A 23,750-nucleotide genomic window follows, 5' to 3' on the forward strand; every position below is an offset into this window, starting at 1 on the left:
TATGGTCAAATGTAATCAGCAAGCATGTTTTCTTCGCTACCTCTAGTCTTTGTACAAACACAGGCATTTCATTCATTAGTAGCATTGTCAAAGCTTTCCTAGTCATCATTTTATTGTTCACCAGCCACCAAAGGCTATCTGCAATCTATTCACCTTGACTTGGTTGAATTTCAGTTCAGCTCTCCACAAGCAGCTTTGATCTTCACTACATTCCTCACAGAGCTGTGTATATACATATTTTCTTGGCAGCAGCACTGACACATATTTAGACACAATATGAAACCAGTTCATGCAGATCTGTCATAAAGAAGCCTCAAGCCTTCAAATTCAATATATCGTTTCTCTTTACTTTGAAGTGATCGTTTCAACAGCATCAGCAACAATTATTTCCAAGAAAGATTTTGCAGAGCAAAGTTTTGTGGCCTTTCTCCCCCCTACAGTCTGCAACAGTTTTGCTTTCAATTATATGCAGGAAGGACTTATTTCCTGCAGCAGGTGGGAAACTTAAATTTAAGACAGAAGCAGGATGCAGAGAATAAACTGTGGTCAACTGTACTCAGTTGCATCTAGTCTTACTATCATTTTTTAAAAAGCAGATGTTAACTACAAATGACATTTCAAATATTTCGATCTATTATCTAGGGCTGCCATCTCTTCACAAATAAAAAACGCCATCTTATAAAATTTTCAAGGTGAATGGGGATATCGTCCAACTACAAATTTTAAGATGACAGCTACAATACTCTATTAAATATGTTCCATGGAAAATATGTTCCATGGAAAATAAGACCTTGTGAATTCCAGATTAATTTCTGGAAGTTTTTACAACAAAAGGGATGCAACTTTCACTTACAGTACTATAAATTCACCTTAATTGGGGTAACTACACTCTTGGGATGTGTCCTGGTGAACACAATTCGCCTAATGATAGCAGTGACTGCTGCATTTTAAGGATTATATTAGCAAAATATTTGCTTAATGAAGATGCATTTAGCCAGTGCCAAGGAGTTAAATATTATTTCACCAGGTGTAAAATGAGTTACATGGGGGGAGGGATAGCTCAGTGGTTTGAGCATTGGCCTGCTAAACCCAGGGTTGTGAGTTCAATCCTTGAGGGGGCCATTTGGGATCTGGGGCAAAAATTGGGGATTGGTCCTGCTTTGAGCAGGGAGTTGGACTAGATGACCTCCTGAGGTCCCTTCCAACCCTGAGATTCTATGATTCTATGAGTTTCAATTATTTAATTCAGAAATTTACAAATTCTAAAAAGAAAAGCAGGGAATCATTTTTATTCAGTACAGTTCTAACATATACACACACCCTGTCCTCCCCATTTTCTGTCTTTCGTACAAACTTAGACTATTATTATTCAATTAAGAAATATGCTACTGATTCTTTTTCAAAAACTCAATCCAAGCCAGTTAAACAAAAATTGAGACAATGTTACTACTAAAAGACCTGTTTAATTTGCACTAGATTTTTGTGGCAGATCTTTAAGTCACAACCAAAAGAAAAACTACTGAACTAAAATGTAGCAGAGAACAGTTGTGGGATATCAACAATACCCATTACAGACACTGTCGATATTTATACAGATATAGATGTATACATACATACGCACAATTGTATCTGTGATAAATTGCATTTGTCATTCACTTTGATCACTTTGCTTCATTCTGACTATAAGTAACATTCCAAAGGCGACTGTGACCAAATGCACCCCGTACTCAAGCCCCTCACCAGTGGTGGGCAACCTGCAGCCCATCAGGGTAATCCACTGGCAGGCTGCCAGTTTTTTTACATTTGCACGGCCACTGGCAGCTCCCACTGGCCCTGGTTCACCATTCCTGGCCAATGGGAGCTGCGGAAAGCGGCGCAGGCCACAGGGACATGCTGGCCGCCACTTCCCACAGCTTCCATTGGCCAGGAAGGGCGAACTGTGGGCACTGAGAGCTGCCGGCAGCCGTGCAAAAGTAAACAAACTGTCTGGCAGACCGCCAGCAGATTACCCTGATGGGCTGTGTGCAGCCCGCAGGCTGCCCACCACTACTCTACACCCTATTGAAATAATCTTTGTATAAAATATATGCTTTGTGAGGTACTATTTGAAAACAACACAGTGATTATTAATATTCTTGTATAATGTATGTACATTAAGAGTTATGAACATACGATGAGATGATGACTAAAATGTGTTTACCAGACAAGTTTGGGGAAGGGGTAAAACCTATTTCTCAAAGACAAAGGACAAGCCGGCACTTCTAGCCAGGTGTCATCAAAGTTGACTAGCAATCACCTGTCAAGTGACCAGTCTTTGTTAAAGAAGGGGGGCAGGAATAGATCAATCTGCATTTTAGCAAACAACAGCATGGAACCTCTTTCATGACGAGACTCTGTCTCTGTCCTTACAGCTGGAATGAACTTTATATAGGGGTAACCCTCAGGAAAATGCATTTCAAAGGGTGACAGACTATAAAAGTGAGGGGCAAAAACACCTCAAGCTATCTCTTTCTCTTTCCTAAGATGACAAAGGAACCAGCCTTTTGACTTAGGAGGGAGATCCTGACCTGAGAATTTGTTACCAATGTTGCTGGGAACCTGTGATACGAATTTTATCTTGAACCAAGTCAAGCTTGTTAAGTTTAGCTACTAAAAAACATTTTATCTTTATTTCCCTTGTAACCATTTCTGACTTCAATACCTTATACTTAGGATGTAAATATCATTTTAAGGAGTACTCGTTTAAACTAGTAAAATTACATTGGTTAACCAGTTAACCGAATCAGGCCTTACAATGCGTAGAATGGCACCTCTCCCCTGCCCCGGACAGATGGGAAAGGGCAGCTGAGCTTATATAGGGGTAACAACAGGCCTAGCCAGGAGACCTTGGGCAGTTAAGGGGGCCCAGCACCCCCCTCGCATTCTCAGTACCCTCGAATAGGGAGAGGGGCCCCAGGCACATGATGCAGCCTCCGCAGCCGCTCTGTGCCACTCCAGCAGCAGCTTCCCTTCCTTTCAATTATCAGCTGAAGCCACAGCACGGACCAGCGCACCTTCCACCTCTGCAGCCAAACCCCTTCCAGTGGTACAGGGGTAGGCCAGGAACTACTTAACGCCCTCCCCCCATGAGGCCCACAGTCCCTGCCCTTCCCTCTGCCTAAACGCACTCCCCCTGCCTGGCTAGCCACCCCTCACGAAGCCCCTGGACCTGTGGTTTGTTCTTCCTGCTTCCCTGTACTGCCAGGCATTTCTTGGTCTAGCAAGCAGTATCCTTCCACCAGCGTAATCACCCATGGGTCCGTGTAAGTATTTCCCCTCAGGTCAGCAGGGCTGGAGGGACTGTTTTTACCAACAAAGGGGTATACAGAACCCTCCCCACTGCTGGGGCAAAGACCCCGCTGGGCTAGAGCGTTAATATCAACCCAGCCCCTTTAACAGGGGGCTGGGCTCCCAGTGACCTCTCGTGATGCCCGTCCCTTCCTGGTTGCCAGGAGAACCTGTTTGAGACCCATGCACAGGCCCTGGCCCCCAGCAAGGACTTCTATCAGCTGATCATCAGCCGGAAGAAGGTGGATGAATGAGGGAGGGTTAACAGTAAGATTAATACTTATCGGTTAATTGTTTAATATTTTACATCCCTAACTTGTATTTAACTGTAAAGAGATTTTAATTGAATAAACTTGTTTTATTTTTAATCTAAACTAACCCAGTGTAGCATTTAAACTGAATTGTTTGAGAACTCCAGTTAAAGTAGCAAACTCTTGAATATTGACCCTTCACAGGGGCAAAGGACCTTTCATGTCTAAACTGTCCAAGAAAGGGCTGGACAGTGCAGAACACATATTTTGGAGGAAATTCAGGACTGGGAGTGTGTTGGGGTCATCCCGCAAGCAGTAACCCAGACTGGTGGAGGCCAGAGTATGACTGGAGTATTGCTGACAGGATTCTGGGGTCAGAGTTTCTGGACCAGGGCTGCAACTACACAGAGACACTCAGGATGTGACCTGCATGCTCTTAGGCTGTTTGTGAGCAGCCTTGGTAGGGAGCTACAGCAGCAAAGCATTCTGAGGCACCCAAGATTGCAGGGCAGGCAGTGACACAACCCCTCACTAGTCTGGATTGCACCCCGGAACGTGCCAGTAGGAGCACTTAGGCACGTTGCCAGCCAGTGGATTCCACAGCCGTAAATTAAGAGCCCACGTTTCTTAGAATATTGCACAGGGAGAGCTAGGTGCCTAACAATGGGATCCATAAAAGCCAGCATGCTGAATAAAGAGACACCTAAATTAGCCAGTAGGAAATGCCAAGGAAAAAGGTGTGGCCTAAGACCCACCCATCAAAGGGACTGAGACTGTAAACCTTGTCTCCTGAAGTTAGGCACCTAAGCCCTTTCTTATACAAAACACAGGAAGATAAGGAGGCACCACCTCCCCTTATAACTTTTAGCCCAGTGGTTAGAGAACTCACTGAGGATGAGACACACCCAGGTTCAAATCCCACCTCTGCCTGATGGGAGGAAGGGATCTGAACATGGGTCTCCCCATTGCTTGGAGAGTGCTCTAATGGGCTATCGTGTATTCTGGGGCAGGTCTCACTCTCTCCTGATGAAGCTGTTCTACTGTGTATAAATAATTAAATATTCGTTGGAACTTGGGTCTCCCACCTCCCAGATGAGGGCCCTAATGACTGGAATGTAATCACTCAGTCTCTGGCCCAGTGAATATTTAGTTACACACACACACACACACAATGGAACAATTTCAACAGGAGAGATTAAGAGACCTACCACAGAATACCTCAAAGCTCAGTGGATAGGGCACTCCCTGGGAATGGGGAGACCCAAACTGAAATCCCTTCTCCTTATCAGGCAGAGTAGGGAATTGAACTCAGATCTACTACATACCAGGTGATTGCTCCAGTCACTGGGCTAAAAGTTATAAGTGGGGTACCAGCATCAATTTCTCATCCTCCTTTTAAGCATGCGCTGAGAATGCCTACCAGACCAGGTACCACAGGCTATGCCTAATTTGAGGATCCCATTGGGGATTAGGCATGAGAATGGCTAGAGTGAGAAAGCTAGGATATACTCTCTGGCAGATTTTTAGACACCTAGAGAACTTTAACAGCAGAAACCTAGGTGCCTAGAGTTAGGCAGCACCTGAGCAGAGGGTTTTAAAGGATGTCAATGGCACCTAGAAGTTGGACTTAGGCATGTATATCCTTTTATGGACCTAGCCCAAGTTTTTAAACAGCTTTAAACTTGTCACAAAAGTTTTCTTCCCCCTAGTGTGTAAGTTCCGCTCCTTTCTTCCTCCAAGGAAGTTACAAAGGTCTGAGGCCCAGAATAGGCAACATTTAGCATCACCCTGCGGGGAGGTTCCCAGATACTCAGTGGGACCCTACTTCCAGCCCTGGAAGTTCCTACAAAGCCATGTCTTAAAGGCACAACTGTTTAAATACAGAAAGCTATAACTGAAAGTAAAAGTAAGCTGAACTGATAGAGAATAGTCTGTTTTTCAGAAATGTTAAGCACCAACAAATCCAACTGAAGTTAACGGAACTACACAGTTTCAGCATCAAACCATAAACCACCTGGGTTTTTCAGACAAAAGATACAAAACAGTCCCATTAAAATGTTTTAAAATTCTAAAACATTTGTTACAGAAAAGCTATTTTACATGTGACATATACAAAATACAGTGGCATAGTATAAAAGCCTTATTGAATGACCCATCTACACACCACTTGTGAGTAATACAGTCATCTCAGATTCAAGCTGATATAACTTTTATAGCATCTCATCATGCATTCTCTCTCCACCCTCTATTATATTGTGGCATTTTTTTTTAATTAAACTACTGGAAGTGAAAAACCTGTTCAGTCATCAAGTGTGTGATTAAAAAAAACCTGACACCACCAGTATGCTACAAAGCAGATACCAGAATATTTTAGATGCATGACAGCAAAAGAAAGAAAAGTACATAGGTGCTGTCATAAATATAAAGGGAAGGGTAAACCCCTTTGAAATCCCTCCTGGCCAGGGGAAAGCTCCTCTCACCTGTAAAGGGTTAAGAAGCTAAAGGTAACCTCGCTGGCACCTGACCAAAATGACCAATGAGGAGACAAGATACTTTCAAAAGCTGGGAGGAGGGAGAGAAACAAAGGGTTTGTGGGTCTGTCTGTAGTCGTCTTGGCCGGGGACAGAACAGGAATGGAGTCTTAGAACTTTTAGTAAGTAATCTAGCTAGGTATGTGTTAGATTATGATTTCTTTAAATGGCTGAGAAAAGAATTGTGCTGAATAGAATAACTATTTCTGTCTGTGTATCTTTTTTGTAACTTAAGGTTTTGCCTAGAGGGGTTCTCTATGTTTTTGAATCTAATTACCCTGTAAGATATATACCATCCTGATTTTACAGGGGGGATTTCTTTATTTCTATTTACTTCTATTTTTTATTAAAAGTCTTCTTGTAAAACACTGAATGCTTTTTCATTGTTCTCAGATCCAAGGGTTTGGGTTTGTGGTCACCTATGCAAATTGGTGAGGCTTTTTACCAAACCTTGTCCAGGAAGTGGGGTGCAAGGTTTTGGGAAGTATTTTGGGGGGAAGGACGCGTCCAAACAGCTCTTCCCCAGTAACCAGTATTAGTTTGGTGGTGGTAGCGGCCTGTCCAAGGTGTAATATTTTGTACCTTGGGGAAGTTTTGACCTAAGCTGGTAAAGATAAGCTTAGGAGGTTTTTCATGCAGGTCCCCACATCTGTACCCTAGAGTTCAGAGTGGGGGAGGAACCTTGACATGGTGGCACAGTGGTGGGATTAACCTGAAATCATTTTGAGATCCAGTTGAGATTTTTTGAACTAGAAATACAGATTTTAAAAAGGAATTTTTAGGAAGTCCAGAAGGCAGCTTTGAAACTGAAAGCAGCTTGGTTTCTCTCTGCTTTGTGGCCAAGCAGAGACAAAAGGGGATTATCTTGTGAATTGCAGGTTTCATTTGCCTGGAGGCAGGGTACTTAACTCCTGCAGGGAAATTCACAGTCTTCCAACCCAGAGGTTTGTTTTTTTTTTTCTTTTCTTCCTAAAAGTAAATAGGGGGTGTGTGCTCTACCCATTTGCCTGGAGACAAAAGTGGCAGGGTTTTTTTTAGGATTTTGATTTTTTTTTTTTGTTTTACAAGGAGCACAGGTTTGAAAAGAAATTTTTTTTTTCTTTGGGCTGGGTAAGCAGGTTCCCAAGTAGTTCGAGGTTTTTTGCTTTAATTTGGGCCCAGAGCAGAGACAAGGGAATTGTCTTTTTCTGTAGGCTGACAATCACTATCAGAGAATAGGTATTCTATTCCAGCACAGCAAAAAATTACAGCCAAGTTTTGTTTGTTTATTTCTAAACCTCGGGTGTAAAGTTAGTTAAAAACAGAGAGGTTAGAATGGCCAAATCCTCGGCTCGACTACAGCTGGAATTAGCCAAATTTCAGGCTGAGGAAAAACAAAGGGAACATGAAAGACAGATAGAACTCATGCGGCTGGAGAAGGAGGTACAGGAGGCTGCCCACAAGAGGGAAATGGAGGCGAGGAAGCATGTGGAGGAGATGGAGAGAATAAAGGCCCAGCAGAACATACCAACAAACCCTAACAATCCTTCTCCAGGTACCACTTCCCATCCCAGAAAGTTCCCCACCTACAAGGCAGGTGATGATACCGAGGCCTTCTTAGAAAACTTCGAAAGGGCCTGCCTTGGGTACAACATCTCTACTGACCAATACATGGTAGAGCTGAGGCCGCAGCTCAGTGGACCCTTAGCTGAGGTGGCAGCTGAAATGCCTAGAGAACACATGAACAAGTATGAACTGTTTAAATCCAAGGCGAGAGTCAGAATGGGGATAACACCCGAGCAGTCTCGTCGGAGGTTCCGAGCCCTAAGGTGGAAACCAGACATGTCATTTACCCGACATGCCTACCACATTGTGAAACATTGGGATGCCTGGATATCAGGAGCAAGTGTTGAATCTCCAGTAAATTTGCCCTTCCTAATGCAAATGGAACAATTCTTAGAGGGTGTTCCTGAGGAAATAGAAAGATACATCCTAGATGGGAAACCCAAAACTGTAATCGAGGCAGGAGAGATTGGAGCCAGATGGGTGGAGGTGGCAGAGAAGAAGAAAACTGGTCGCAGTTGGAGCGGAGACCAGAAGGGACCACCCCAGACCACACCCTATTACCGGGGGCCGCCCAAAGCCCCGCCTACCTCCCAAAGAACCCTCCAGACCCCTTATCGTCCCACCACCCCGTTCTCCAGCAACCCTCCTCGTCCCAGTGACCCGTCAGCTGGACGATGTTTTAAGTGTAACGAGCTGGGGCATGTAAAGGCCAACTGCCCCAAGAACCCCAACAGATTACAGTTCATTGCACCGGAATCACACCAGAGGTCCACAGGCCCAGATACCTCCCAGATACCCTTGGAGCGGAGGGAAACTTTGAGTGTGGGCGGGAAGAAGGTCACCGCGTGGAGGGACACCGGAGCACAAGTGTCAGCTATCCATGCTTCCTTAGTGGACCCCAATTTAATCAACCCAGAGATCCAAGTGACGATTCAACCCTTCAAGTCCAACTCTTTCAATTTGCCTACAGCCAAGTTGCCTGTCCAGTACAAGGGCTGGTCAGGAATGTGGACTTTTGCAGTCTATGATGATTATCCCATCCCCATGCTGTTGGGGGAAGACTTGGCCAATCATGTGAAGCAGGCCAAGAGGGTGGGAATGGTCACCCGCAACCAGGCTAAACAAGCCGTGAGGCCTAGCTCTGTTCCGGAAACTTCTATCAGGACCCAGTCAGAGGTGATGGACCTGGACCCCAGGCCAATGTCTGCAACAGCAGTAGTGGATCCAGTCCCAGAAACCCAGACGGAACCAGTCCCAGAACCGGAACCAGCCGAACAACCAACACCAGACCCCGTGTCAGCACTGAATCCAGTACTTGCAACCTCAACACCAGAGGGCCCCACCGAACCTGAACTGGCAGCAGCCGATAACCCTACACAAGAGGCTCAGCCGGAGCCTGAATCCCAACATAGTACACCAGCGGAGAGCGGTTCACAGTCAACAGAAACAGCTCCATCCCCTATATCGCTTCCAGAGGGACCAAGCCTAGGTCCACAATCCCATGAGGAACTGATGTCTCCAGCATCAAGGGAACAGTTCCAGACCGAACAAGAAGCAGATGAAAGCCTCCAGAGAGCTTGGACGGCGGCACGGAGCAACCCACCGCCTCTCAGCTCTTCTAATCGATCCAGGTTTGTTGTAGAAAGAGGACTTTTATACAAGGAAACTCTTTCTGGGGGACACCAGGAAGACTGGCATCCTCAGAGACAGTTGGTAGTTCCAACTAAATACCGGGCCAAGCTCTTGAGCTTAGCCCATGATCACCCTAGTGGCCATGCTGGGGTGAACAGGACCAAAGACCGTTTGGGGGGGTCATTCCACTGGGAGGGAATGGGCAAGGATGTTTCTACCTATGTCCAGTCTTGTGAGGTGTGCCAAAGAGTGGGAAAACCCCAAGACCAGGTCAAAGCTCCTCTCCAGCCACTCCCCATCATTGAAGTTCCATTTCAGCGAGTAGCTGTGGATATTCTGGGTCCTTTTCCGAAAAAGACACCCAGAGGAAAGCAGTACATACTGACTTTCATGGATTTTGCCACCCGATGGCCGGAAGCAGTAGCTCTAAGCAACACCAGGGCTAAAAGGGTGTGCCAGGCACTAGCAGACATTTTTGCCAGGGTAGGTTGGCCCTCCGACATCCTCACAGATGCAGGGACTAATTTCCTGGCAGGAACTATGAAAAACCTTTGGGAAGCTCATGGGGTAAATCACTTGGTTGCCACTCCTTACCATCATCAAACAAATGGCATGGTGGAGAAGTTTAATGGAACTTTGGGGGCCATGATACGTAAATTCGTAAATGAGCACTCCAATGATTGGGACCTAGTATTGCAGCAGTTGCTCTTTGCCTACAGAGCTGTACCACATCCCAGTTTAGGGTTTTCCCCATTTGAACTTGTATATGGCCGTGAGGTTAAGGGGCCATTGCAGTTGGTGAAGCAGCAATGGGAGGGATTTACACCTTCTCCAGGAACTAACATTCTGGACTTTGTAACCAACCTACAAAACACCCTCCGAACCTCTTTAGCCCTTGCTAGAGAAAACTTACAGGATGCTCAAAAAGAGCAAAAAGCCTGGTATGATAAACATGCCAGAGAGCGTTCCTTCAAAGTAGGAGACCAGGTCATGGTCTTAAAGGCGCTCCAGGCCCATAAAATGGAAGCATCGTGGGAAGGGCCATTCGTGGTCCAGGAGCGCCTGGGAGCTGTTAATTATCTCATAGCATTCCCCACCTCCAACCGAAAGCCTAAGGTGTATCATATTAATTCTCTAAAGCCCTTTTATTCCAGAGAATTAAAGGTTTGTCAGTTTACAGCCCAGGGAGGAGACGACGCTGAGTGGCCTGAAGGTGTCTATTATGAAGGGAAATGTGCTGGTGGTGTGGAAGAGGTGAACCTCTCCATGACCCTTGGGCGTATGCAGCGACAGCAGATCCAGGAGCTGTGCACTAGCTACGCGCCAACGTTCTCAGCCACCCCAGGACTGACTGAACGGGCATACCACTCCATTGACACAGGTAATGCTCACCCAATTAGGGTCCAACCTTACCGGGTGTCTCCTCAAGCTAAAACTGCTATAGAACGGGAGATCCAGGATATGTTACAGATGGGTGTAATCCGCCCCTCTGAAAGTGCATGGGCATCTCCAGTGGTTCTAGTTCCCAAACCAGATGGGGAAATACGTTTTTGCGTGGACTACCGTAAGCTAAATGCTGTAACTCGCCCAGACAACTATCCCATGCCACGCACAGATGAACTATTAGAGAAACTGGGAAGGGCCCAGTTCATCTCTACCTTGGACTTAACCAAGGGGTACTGGCAGGTACCGCTAGATGAATCTGCCAAGGAAAGGTCAGCCTTCATCACACATCTCGGGCTGTATGAATTTAATGTACTCCCTTTCGGGCTGCGAAATGCACCCGCCACTTTCCAAAGACTTGTAGATGGTCTCCTAGCGGGATTAGGAGAATATGCAGTCGCCTACCTTGACAATGTGGCCATATTTTCGGATTCCTGGGCAGACCACCTGGAACATCTACAAAAAGTCCTTGAGCGCATAAGGGAGGCAGGACTAACTGTTAAGGCTAAGAAGTGTCAAATAGGCCTAAACAGAGTGACTTACCTTGGACACCAGGTGGGTCAAGGAACTATCAGCCCCCTACAGGCCAAAGTGGATGCTATCCAAAAGTGGCCTGTCCCAAAGTCAAAGAAACAGGTTCAATCCTTCTTAGGCTTGGCCAGTTATTACAGACGATTTGTACCGCACTACAGCCAAATCGCTGCCCCACTGACAGACCTAACCAAAAAGAAACAGCCAAATGCTGTTCAGTGGACCGGAAGGTGTCAGAAGGCCTTTAACAAGCTTAAAGCGACACTCATGTCTGACCCTGTACTAAGGGCCCCAGACTTTGACAAACCGTTCCTAGTAACCACAGATGCATCCGAGCGTGGTGTGGGAGCAGTTTTAATGCAGAAAGGACCTGATCAAGAATTCCACCCTGTAGTGTTTCTCAGCAAAAAACTGTCTGAGAGGGAAAGCAACTGGTCAGTCACTGAAAAAGAATGTTATGCCATTGTCTACGCTCTGGAAAAGCTACGCCCATATGTTTGGGGACGGCGTTTCCACCTGCAAACCGACCATGCTGCACTAAAGTGGCTTCACACCGTCAAAGAAACTAACAGAAAACTTCTTCGGTGGAGTTTAGCTCTCCAAGATTTTGATTTCGACATCCAACACATCTCAGGAGCTTCTAACAAAGTGGCTGATGCACTCTCCCGTGAAAGTTTCCCAGAATCAACTGGTTAAAATCGTCCTTGAGATGTGGAAAATATTGTTAGTCTTTATGTACTTGGTAGTATATTTAGAGATGCATGTGTCTTATTAACTCTGTTTTCCTAGAGCTCCAGGAAGAAATCCCAGCCAGTGTTTCACCCTAGCTGAGATTTGGGGGGCGTGTCATAAATATAAAGGGAAGGGTAAACCCCTTTGAAATCCCTCCTGGCCAGGGGAAAGCTCCTCTCACCTGTAAAGGGTTAAGAAGCTAAAGGTAACCTCGCTGGCACCTGACCAAAATGACCAATGAGGAGACAAGATACTTTCAAAAGCTGGGAGGAGGGAGAGAAACAAAGGGTTTGTGGGTCTGTCTGTAGTCGTCTTGGCCGGGGACAGAACAGGAATGGAGTCTTAGAACTTTTAGTAAGTAATCTAGCTAGGTATGTGTTAGATTATGATTTCTTTAAATGGCTGAGAAAAGAATTGTGCTGAATAGAATAACTATTTCTGTCTGTGTATCTTTTTTGTAACTTAAGGTTTTGCCTAGAGGGGTTCTCTATGTTTTTGAATCTAATTACCCTGTAAGATATATACCATCCTGATTTTACAGGGGGGATTTCTTTATTTCTATTTACTTCTATTTTTTATTAAAAGTCTTCTTGTAAAACACTGAATGCTTTTTCATTGTTCTCAGATCCAAGGGTTTGGGTTTGTGGTCACCTATGCAAATTGGTGAGGCTTTTTACCAAACCTTGTCCAGGAAGTGGGGTGCAAGGTTTTGGGAAGTATTTTGGGGGGAAGGACGCGTCCAAACAGCTCTTCCCCAGTAACCAGTATTAGTTTGGTGGTGGTAGCGGCCTGTCCAAGGTGTAATATTTTGTACCTTGGGGAAGTTTTGACCTAAGCTGGTAAAGATAAGCTTAGGAGGTTTTTCATGCAGGTCCCCACATCTGTACCCTAGAGTTCAGAGTGGGGGAGGAACCTTGACAGGTGCCCTCAAGAATTTTAAAATGCTGCTGTAATAATCTGCTTCCATTTTATTTTTAAAGAGATTATTTACTAATGCTGTGTATTGACCTATACTAATCTACATTTCAGAATTTAGTCACTCTTTCTATACATTCCAGTTCACTGGAAGGCTGAATAGTAAGAAAAGCCACTGTTTCAGAGGTGTTGCACCCTCATTGTAGCATTACTGTGGAAGGAAAAAAAACTCGCCGTAGTTGTCAGAAAATACTTCTCTCCCAAAATGTGAAGGGATGAAACTACGCTTCCTGTATCTTCACATCCTGTGTCCTACCTGTCACTTTTAACAAAGAAATTGGGTCATTTGCCTCCTAGCATCCACATGGTTTTCCTGCTATAACAGCCTCATTTTTAATATAATCACCTACAGCAAGCTCATGTTAAACATCTGGGCTGCAAAAACACCAAAGTGTTATACCAGCAGTGATCTGGACCATTTTTTATTATAATGTCTCTCATATCTATTTTTGTTCACTAAGAGGAAGAGACTAATTTATTCTGTAGTTGAGTTGAATACCTTTGATAAACAAAATATGTATCTTACAGTGAAAACAATCACTTTCCATAATCTCACGTTCTTAAGACCTTCTTTTGTTGATTTTATATATAATAAGGATGTAAATACCATTAAAAATATGTCATTTAAATGGTTAACTGTTTAAGAGGCTGGGGCCCATCTGGCCAGCGCAGCTCGGCCCACTTCGGCTGACGTTGGGGTTAATGGTTAAGGCAGTTAACAGGTAAGACTATGCTTCTACATCCCTAATATATAACCTACTAAATTCATTTTTTCTTTTAAAAACTATTGACTAGAGAAAAGTAAGGATCCATGCTGAAACTATACTACAAAAAGAACCGTGACACTACATTATTCTCCCCCTTTGTGGTTTCTGAATTTAATTTCATATATTCAATCCTCTCTGGGAACCTATTCCATTCCGATTCTATGCAGCTAAGAGAAAATAAAAAAAAAAAAAATTCATTCTGAAATGTTTCTAATCCTTTACATTAATTTCTCCAGAGATTTCCCTATAGATATCTTCACTGCTTCCTCTCCTAGCCTCTCCACCACTTTGTGAATTTCCACTTGAAGTAAAGAAGATTAAACTTTCAACTACATTACCCCCATCTGAGACATGTTTTCTCTGTCTAATTTTCCTCTTTTCATGTATAAACAATATTCACCAATCACAAATGCAATTACATCTGATTTTAGAGCTATGTTCCCCATGAAAAATATTATCTGAATTCAAACTTCAAAATTTATCTAACCCTGAAATAAACCAATGTTTAAAATTTACTTATTTTACTGGCGTCATCTTACCTGGTGGACTTGTCCATTTTCTTATTATTTCATCCATTTTTGAGGCTGCAAAGACCCTTCCACTTCACACAGGCAGTCTCACATAGGCCTTAACCTTACACATACGACCAGAAAATTTGACTCCAGAGTGCCACCTCAGAAAAATAGGAGCAGTCCTGCTACAAGCCAGATTGTTGTAATTCACTTGTAGGACATGCATAGACGCTACATACAGCTGAGTCACTAGCTTTTTTCCTTTGTTTTTCCACTCTTCAAAAACGAAGGTGATTACAGGTAGCATCTATCCCCAAAGATTATGTTGTTTCTTGGTCATAACATCTTGGAAATTCACCATCCAGATACCAAGAGTACTTATGAGTACACTGGATGAGGATCCCAGCAAAAGTCAATCTTTTGCGCATCCTTATCTCATAGGAAGGTCTGCCTGCCTCTGATTTTGGGTCTACAGACACAACCTCAGGCTACAGATCCTCCATCTAGCACCCCTTCTGATAGCTGAGTCCCTGTGGTCCAACTACCTAGTCTCTATCACTAGTGCTGGCTATCAGAGGCTCCCCATTAGCTTAAGGACAGGTTTCAGAGTAGCAGCCATGTTCGTCTGTATCCACAAAAAGAAAAGGAGGACTTGTGACACCTTAGAGACTAACAAACTTATTTGAGCATGAGCTTTCATGAGCTACAGCTCCGACGAAGTGAGCTGTAGCTCACGAAAGCTTATGCTCAAATAATTTTGTTAGTCTCTAAGCTGTCACAAGTCCTCCTTTTCCATTAGCTTAAGCACACCCTTTTCCAGAGCTCAAATCTGGTTTATCATTTACCTTTTCAAGGACACATGATAATTTAAGTATATAACACAAAGGGTTAGCAAGGTTTTGTTTGATGGTTGTGGTTTTTTTGGTATATGTTTGTTTTATACACAATTACACTTTAAATAACAAGGTATATACAAATCTAGACAAAACAATATAACACCTATACACCATCTCTGGAGCGTTCTTTGGGATTTGAGTCAGTGGCTTATGACCAGGACACTTCCTCTCCCCTACCCTCTTATGTATGGCTTCTCCTCTAGTCTCTTATCATCCTCTCTGACACCATCAGTATGCTACAAAGCAGAGACCAGAATATTTTAGATGCATGACAGCAATGTCATTTAAACGGTTAACTGTTTAAGAGGCTGAGGCCCATCTGGCCGGTGCAGCTCGGCCCACAGTAATATGTTTACTTTTAAGTGCAGTCTGATATTGTCTGCTTCTGTAATGCTATGTACAGATATCTTGCACATAAATAATCAATCAGTAAGAGAAAGCCCAACTCCCTGAGACAATCTGTAAATTCTGAAAAGAGAAAGAAACTGAATACTAACAAAAACATCACTTAATCTGATACCTTTTGAGGTGCGTGTGGGAAGGGATGGGGGAAGGAAAACCAAAAAATTCCACCTGCATTATCCTTGTTTAGACTCCCTTACAGTAATATTAATCGCGATTAATTGCACAATTAAAAAGATTAACCACGATTAATTGCACAGTTATACAATAATAGAATACCATTTGTTTAAATATTTTTGGATGTTCTCCTACATTTTCAAATATATTGATTTCAACTACAAAGTGTACACTGCTCACTTTATATTATTTTTTACTACAAATATTTGCACAGTAAAAATGATAAAGACAGTATTTTTCAGTTCTCATACAAGTACTGTAGTGCAACCTCTTTATCGTGAAAGTGCAATTTAAAAATGTAGATTTTTTTTGTCACATAACCGCACTCAAAAACAAAACAATGCAAAAAGCTTTAGTGCCTACAAGTCCATTTAGTCAATTGGCATTCTATTATTTAACAATACGATTAAAACTGCAACTAATCACGACTTTTTTGAGTTAATCACATGAGTTAACTGCAATTAATTGATAGCCCTAATTAATAGTATTTTATTGTAGAAATTAAACTGAAATTGCTAGCTTCCACTCATCTGAAGGCTTGAGTTAGATCTAGCCTAGCGGCTCTCAACCTTTCCAGACTATTGTAGGAGTTTGATTTGTCTTGCGTACCCCCAAGTTTCAACTCACTTAAAAACTACTTGCTTACAAAAATCAGACATAAAAATACAAACAGCGTCACAGCATAATATTACTGAAAAATTGCTTACTTTCTCACTTTTACCATATAATTATAAAATAAATCAATTGGAATATAAATATTGTACTTACATTTCAGTGGATAGTATATACACCAGCATAAGCAAGTCATTTTCTGTATGAAATTTTAGTCTGTACTGACATTATTACTGCTTTTAACATAGCCTGTTGTAAAGCTAGGCAAATATCTAGATGAGTCGATGTACCGTCTGAAAGACCTCTGAGTACCAGCAAGGGTACACGTACCCCTGGTTAAGAACCACTGATCTAGACTACAGTTCCAGGGATAAAACACTGAGGAAATTTAATTTGTAGGCCACGAGAGACTTTCCACTGACCAGCCTTGCTGAATTCCACAGGCTTTAAGTGAGTGAAAAGCTTTCCTGAAGTAGAAAGATAAAGGTCATGTGTAAAGAAGGGGGAGGGCCCACAAAGAAGCACACTGCTGATTAAATTTGGGGGTGAGCCTTAATTTGAATGAGTCACATCCTCACATTCCATCTAAACTACATTAAAATAAAGGAATATCAGGCTGTTAAGAAAGAGATCCTATGGTAATAGTACCAACCATCCCCAGATTAAAAAAAAACAGATCTTAAGATGTTTAAAGAAAACTTTGCTTGCCAGAGAGAATGCTGTCAATCACTTATCAACAGTTGTGGATGTGAAATCTCTACTTCTTTATCATTTTACCTTTATGGTCCCTACCTCTCTATTGTTTATCTGTATGTCTGTCTGGTTCTCTGACTGTTTCTGTCTGTTACATAAACAATTTTGGTAGGTGTAAATCAACTAGGGTGGTGGGGTATGATTGGGTAAAGAATTGTTTCACCATATGTTAGTATTCGTCAAAGAATTATTTTGTAATACTTTAGTAAAATGACTCGTGATGGTACAGGTAAGCAGGACTCAAGTTTCACTATATAAACTGGGGTCCAAAATGAAATTCTCTGGAACCAACTCTAGGACACAGCCCCAAGATCAGAGCTGCCAGGCCTCAACACCCTGCCAATCACACCATGCAGAAACTGGAGTCCCCAGATGATCTGATCCTGACAGGCCATTCGGAAAAGTTCATCTGCCTTATTGGGAGTGGTGAGCATTGTATGCTTAGCATGTGTATTCTGTTTTGGCATTCAATTAAGTGAGCTGTAACTCACGAAAGCTTATGCTCAAATAAATTTGTTAGTCTCTAAGTTGCCACAAGTACTCCTTTTCTTTTTGTTAATAAATAGAGGTTAAGTGTATTACTGTGTAAGGCTTTCACTAGTAAAGTAAAAAGCTGTGTAAAGCTTTCACTAGTAAAGTAAAATATAGGACAGAGGCCAAATGGTTTGTCTGTCTCTTCTCCCACCTACGCTGAAGGCAACGAGAATGCTGCAGCTGAGAAGACTGGTTCCCAGGCTAACAGGGAAAGCCTGCGTATAAAAGACCACATCCAACCTGCAGTATCCAGTGGGGTGAGAAAAACTGCTTAGTCCAGATATTCCTTAGTCTAATAAGGTTAAGGATTTAGCCTGCGTGCTTTTTTTTTTTTTTTTTTTTTTTTTGGTAACAGCTATGTCTTTTTGCCTATTACTTAAAACCTATATTTGTAATCAATAAACTTATTTTAATGTTTATGCTTACCAGTGAGTTTGACTGAAGTGATTGGTAAATTTGCTCAGGTTACAAAGGCTGGTGTATATCCACCTTCTATTGATGAAGTGGTGAACCAATTAATAAGCTTGCATTGCTCAAGAAGGGGTCTTGAGTAGTACAAGACGGTATATTCCTGAGGTACAAGGCTGGGAGCTGGGGGGATTTGGATAGTGCTTTGCTCTATTTGATTTGTGAGTGGCTCTGGGAGCATTCATGTAATCTAGCTGTGTATGGGGCTCTACATGTGCTTATTCTGAGTGATTTTAGCACCTGGAGGGGTTTGCTTCTTGTCACCAGTAAGGCATTGTGAGAGAGAACACAGAGTAGTAAATTAAGGGGACACAGCAGTCCCACAGTCCCAGGTTGGGAGATCCCATCACACGGAGTTACTTATTTTCACCTTAGAAAGTATCAATTTAAAATTTTAAAAAGCAGAAAAGCAGGCCCTCTTTATATAAGTCTATATAGCATAGAAAAGCAAAAGGCCACACACAATTCTTTTTTAAAATCACTTGCAAGTGACCTTTAACTATAGCATTCACTATTGCAATAATGTAACAAATGAGGCTTTAAAAATGTACCATCAGAAGCAATTAAAGTTCCATGAAGCCATATAGCCTCTTTGTATATATTCTGTATTATATTTCATATAGTATAGCTTTTCCCTATAGGGACCTGATTCTGCAAAGCAGCAGCATAATTTTACCCTTGGCTTTCAATTAAAGCAAACATATATATGCACGTTAAGTGTTTGCAAGATTAGGGACAAGGTATTCATATGGCCACCATAGTATTTGAGCACCTACACAGCTTAAAGTGTTCAGTGTGTTTAAATTACAATTCCTGCAAGAAACGCAATGAAATATGTCTTTTCTGAATTCAGATTCATCCATAACAGTTAAATAGTATTTAAAATTTTATTTCCTTGTTTTAAACAATCCCCAGACATACTGAACACCTAAGAATATTCTTCTGAAAAATAAAGGGTGATTTCAAGGGTATCAGCAGGAGATGGATGACTTGGCAGAATACATGAAAGTCAGGAGCCCTCCCGGGCACAAGGATAACTGGACTGAGTGCACACAATCTAAAAGAAAAAAAAACAAAACAAAAACACTGTGCATGTGTAGTACATGCCATGCTTAATTATTTCTTAACTCTTTCCCATCCATCTTCCCTCTACACTTTTGTAAGTACATCTTCCTCTAAAGATATACGAATTAAGTTTTCAATTAAAACCTCCAAGCTATGCTAGCCCAGAAAAACATGAATTAGTGTATTTGATCAATGGAAAACTAACCAGAAATAAATTCACTTTTAAGCCAAAACCAAATATAAAAAATTTTAACTCCAAAAGGTAATTTGAGAAAGTTACAGAACAAAAATGGAGGAAAAGGGGCTCAAAGTGGCATCTCATGAAGTAGCATGCAAGGTTTAATAAGATACACGGGGACTAGTATAGCAATAGACAAATACTGACAGTTTTAAGATTTCTCTGCAAGTGGCTGGTTATTTTATTTGGTCTAATAAAGATAAAGTAGACAGGGGTGCCTATCCCAGGGATCAGGAGCCCTTGACAATTATTCAGAAACAAGTCACAATATAAATGTAAACCCAACAGCAAATTCCACAACATACCAGCTCTAACTAAGCAACTGACAGGAAAGAACAAAAATCCCGAACACCCTGGCCAAACATCAGCCCTCCAGCAGCCCCCGCCTGCCACAGACCCTCCTACAGAGATGGGCGAGACAGCACGCCCGGAAGGGCGACGCTCTTCATTGCAGGGAGGGTTTGTGTTTCCAAACTCAGCCGAGCAGCAGGCCGCGGAAGGCGGCTGAGAAGCGCCGGGAAGATGCGGGCTCCGGGCTGGAACGCAGCGCCACTGAACCCCGCGCCCGCCCCCTCCATTCCGGCGAGAAAGGGAGCGAGCCGCACGGTCCCGGCACCTCGGGCTTTATTCTGCCAAGCGCAGCTTGTTTCCAAATGATCAGCCCCCGCCGGCGCCCCGGCTCCTCTCCGCTCCGGGAACTAACGGGGCAGTGCCAGAGCGAAGCTGCGTTTCCCGACAACGCCACGACCACCCTGGCGACTCGCCCCCCAAACGCCCTGCAGCCGCTGCTCGCACCCCATCTCCCCACCCCCACCCCGCCCAGCCAAAAACCAACCCCAGCAGCAGCAGCACATAGGGGAGGGAGCGGGGTTTGGGCCCAAGCGGCGGATCCCCGCAGGCGGCCTCTCGCCCCCATCCCTGAGGTCTCCGGGTGCGTTTCCGTGCCGGCCCCCAGGCTGCGCAGCTCCCCCGCAGGGACGTGGACCCGCACCCCCCAGGCACCACCGTTCATGCCGCCACCCCCCGCCCAGGCGGGGCTAGATCCTCACCGGCATCTCCCGCAGGCCCGGCTGCACCGGGGAGTGAGCCATGGCGGCGGCGGCAGCAGCGATGCGCGCCGCGCGCGGGGGTCGGCTGGTCTCAGGCGGCTCCAGAGACGGGAATCCGTCCCTGGCCCCCTCCCCGCGCGGCTGGCGGCGGTTCCGGAGCGTCGGCGCGCCGGGGCTCCCTGGCGCTACTTCCCCCGCCCCTCGCAGCTCAGGTCCAGTCACGAACGCAGCGTCGAGCCCGACCTCCTCCGAGCGCACAGAGCGGCGGTTACTGGTCTCGCGCTGGGCGGGGGGGGGGGAGCACTGCTAGCGTAACGCAAACCACCTCGGGCGCGGGGCAACTGCCACTCTGTGCGCGCGCGCGCTCGCCTCGCCCCGCCCCGCCCCCTCCTGGTATCTGCCGGCGGTGGCACGCGGCACTTCCCGGGCCTCGCGCCCCACTGCTGGTGACTGGTCTGTACCGTTGACGCGCCCGGGATTAAGCTCACTGGGATCGGGCCCGCTCAGACCCCTCCCCCTCCAGCTGAGTGGGGCGAATCGCCGCGGGAGCGGTTGCGCCCTGGGGGTGTCTCTGGGTAGGCGTGCCGGGGACGTGCCCCGGGGGAGCAGTGTCCGAGGGGCGGAGAGCTTTGCAGGGGGGCAGCGCCCTGTGTCTGTCTGCGGGTAACTGTGTGCCTAGCAGGCATCGGAGAGGAAGGGCGTAGTGTTCCTTTGCCTTGTCAAGAGCATTGTCCTAGGGCTGGAGCCTAGTTTGCGTAAAAAGACACACACATCCAGGGGAAAGAGGGCTCCAGGTTAATTCTCCTTCCTTCTAACCCCCCTCCGCCAGAGGAGCTGAAGACTTACCACTATATAATGAAATGCCTAGCTGCCACACGGTTATCCTGCCTTTAACCCCATAAATATCTATTGTCATCAGCTCCAGTGTGCTTAAATGACATCAAATTTGTTGCCTTCTGTGCTAAAACTACATGCTACTGCTGCTTGACCTACTGGAAACAGCTGCCTCTTTTATCTGATATACCCTGGTGATGTGCCTTTGATTTAGCTCACTGGGCTTGGGCTCTCTTTGTAAACTGCTGACTAGCAGGTGAGATAACTGCTAATTAAACATTTGAGTAGATCTTATTCTAGCCTACTAGACAGCAGTGGTGCATATGCATGTTCCTCTGTTACCAGCATTCAATGTTTTTCCTTAACACCAGTCATTTGTTATAATCTCACCCATTCAGTGCAGATCATGCACAGAGAGGACCTGATTCTCCTCTCACACCAGCATAAGGCTGGGTCTAAACTTAAAAGTTAGGTTGACATAGCTCTTGGTCAGGAGTGTGAAAAAGCACACCTCAGGTGTAGGCATACCTACACTGATGGAAGAATGTTTCCATAGATGTAGCTACCATTGCTCAGGGAGATGGTGTTTCTGTGCCAACGGAAAACCTTTCAGTGGGTGTAGGCTGCATCTATACTATGGTGTTATGTCAGCATAGCTATGACAACACAGTTATGCTGGTATATTCTGTAGTATGGGCATACGACAAATCATGAGTAAACTATCCTAATGCGTAGGAAAGATAGGAAGCGTGGTGAGAGACCACTATGATTTAACCAGGAGATCTTCAACATCCTGAAACTCAAAAAAGAGTCATTGAGAAAGAGGAAACTAGGTCAAATTAGAAATGATTAATATAAAAAAACAACACAAATATGTAGGGACAAAATTAGAAAGGTCAAGACACAAAATAAGATTAAATTAGCTAGGGACATAAAGGGTAACAAGAAAATATTTTACAAATACATTAGAAGCTTGAGGAAAACCAAGGACAGGGTAGGTCTATTACTCAGTGAGGAGTAATACCAGGCTGGGAGGGGTTGCAAGTGCTTTGGAGGACAGGATTAGAATTCAAAATTATCTTGACAAACTGGAGAAATGGTCTGAAATAAATAGAATGAAATTCACTAAGAACAAATGCAAAGTACTGCACTTAGGAAGGAATAATCAGCTGCACAGATACAAAATGATAAATGACTGCCTTGGAAGGAGTACTTGGAAGGAGAAAGAGGGTTATAGTGGATCACAAACTAAATATGAGTCAACAGTGTAATGCTGTTGCAACAAAAAAAGAAAAGCAAACATCCTTCTGGGTTGTATTAGCAGGAGTCTTGTAAGCAAGACACAAGAAGTAATTCTTCCACTCTACTCAACACTGATAAGGCCTCAACTGGAGTAATGTGTCCAATTCTGGACACCACGCTTCAGGAAAGATATGGACAAACTGGAGAAAGTTCAGAGGAGAGCAACAAAAACAATTAAAGGTCTAGAAAACGACTTACTAGGAAAGATTAAAAATATTGGGTTTGTTTAAACCAGAGAAGAGAAAACTGAGGAGGGGGATGTCATAGTCTTCAGGTACATCAAAGGTTGTTATAAAGAGGAGACTGATAAAATGTTCTCCTTAACACTGAGGACAAGAGAAGAAGTAATGAGAGTAAGAAGAGAGATTGAGGTTAGACATTAGGAAATACTTCCTAACTGTAAGGATAGTTAAGCACTGGAATAAATTACTTAGGGAGGTTTGTGGAATCTCTGTCATTGAAGGTTTTTGAGAACAAGTTAGACAAACACCTGTCAGGGATGGTCTAGATAAAACTTAGTCATGCCTCAGTGCAGGGGACTGGATTAGATGACCTATTGACGTCCGTGGCAGTCCAACAGCATTTCTATGATGTCAGTGGAATTGTACTGGTATAAACAAAAAGAATCAGACTCAAAATCTATAAAACTAAAATAAAGAAACTGTCATGACTTTATTGTTCAAGATGGCTATAAGAAACCCTTGAAATTTCTGTTATATCCTTTTCCTGCTTCCCCTTACTCTGGTACTTTTCCATCAAAGTTTGGGGTGAATTGTAAAGCAGGATCAGACCCTTTGTATATTATAGCAATGGTCCAATAGTTATGGTTGAGAAGGCACTTACAACAACTTACAACTTTTCAAAAGGAAAATTTTAGGTGAAATTTCTTGCATTTGTTCTCTGGCTAAAGGTGAATTTCTCGGTAAGTTAGAAGGAAATCTGGTTAGCTGTTTTTGAGTTCTTGGAACATGCGGGCAAATGGTGTGTTTCAGACATTAAGAAAATTATTCAGGTTCTTTTTTGGTCTTGGTTAAATGGAAAACAGCTGAATAGTTTTCTATAAGTGCATAATATCAGAAAAAAACCTCACTTGCACTCATGAGTTTTAAGGCTGATTATATGATCTAGTAGTTAGTTATACGTGAAATTGGAAACTGCCATCAGTTAATAGTTT

At 43.8% G+C, this 23,750-nt stretch overlaps 1 protein-coding gene across 6 annotated transcripts in view; it reads right to left on the bottom strand.

Annotated features, from left to right (window-relative positions):
• STK24 (serine/threonine kinase 24) overlaps positions 1–20,770 on the bottom strand; it is a 136,166-nt gene extending 115,396 nt beyond the window's left edge. For 2 of the 6 annotated variants that reach the window (XM_073348314.2, XM_073348276.2), the window contains exon 1: positions 154–1,837. In XM_073348314.2, the coding sequence (XP_073204415.1) occupies positions 154–291 (138 nt within the window). In that variant the 5' untranslated portion in view covers positions 292–1,837. Of the gene's footprint in view, positions 1–153; positions 1,838–20,440 lie in introns of those variants that run through there. The other 4 variants (XM_073348324.2, XM_073348294.2, XM_073348283.2 and 1 more) reach the window with 4 other exon arrangements.
• Positions 20,771–23,750: the final 2,980 nt, after the last annotated feature.

Source organism: Lepidochelys kempii, chromosome 1, assembly GCF_965140285.1.
Source record: "Lepidochelys kempii isolate rLepKem1 chromosome 1, rLepKem1.hap1, whole genome shotgun sequence".
NCBI classification, from domain to species: domain Eukaryota; kingdom Metazoa; phylum Chordata; order Testudines; family Cheloniidae; genus Lepidochelys; species Lepidochelys kempii.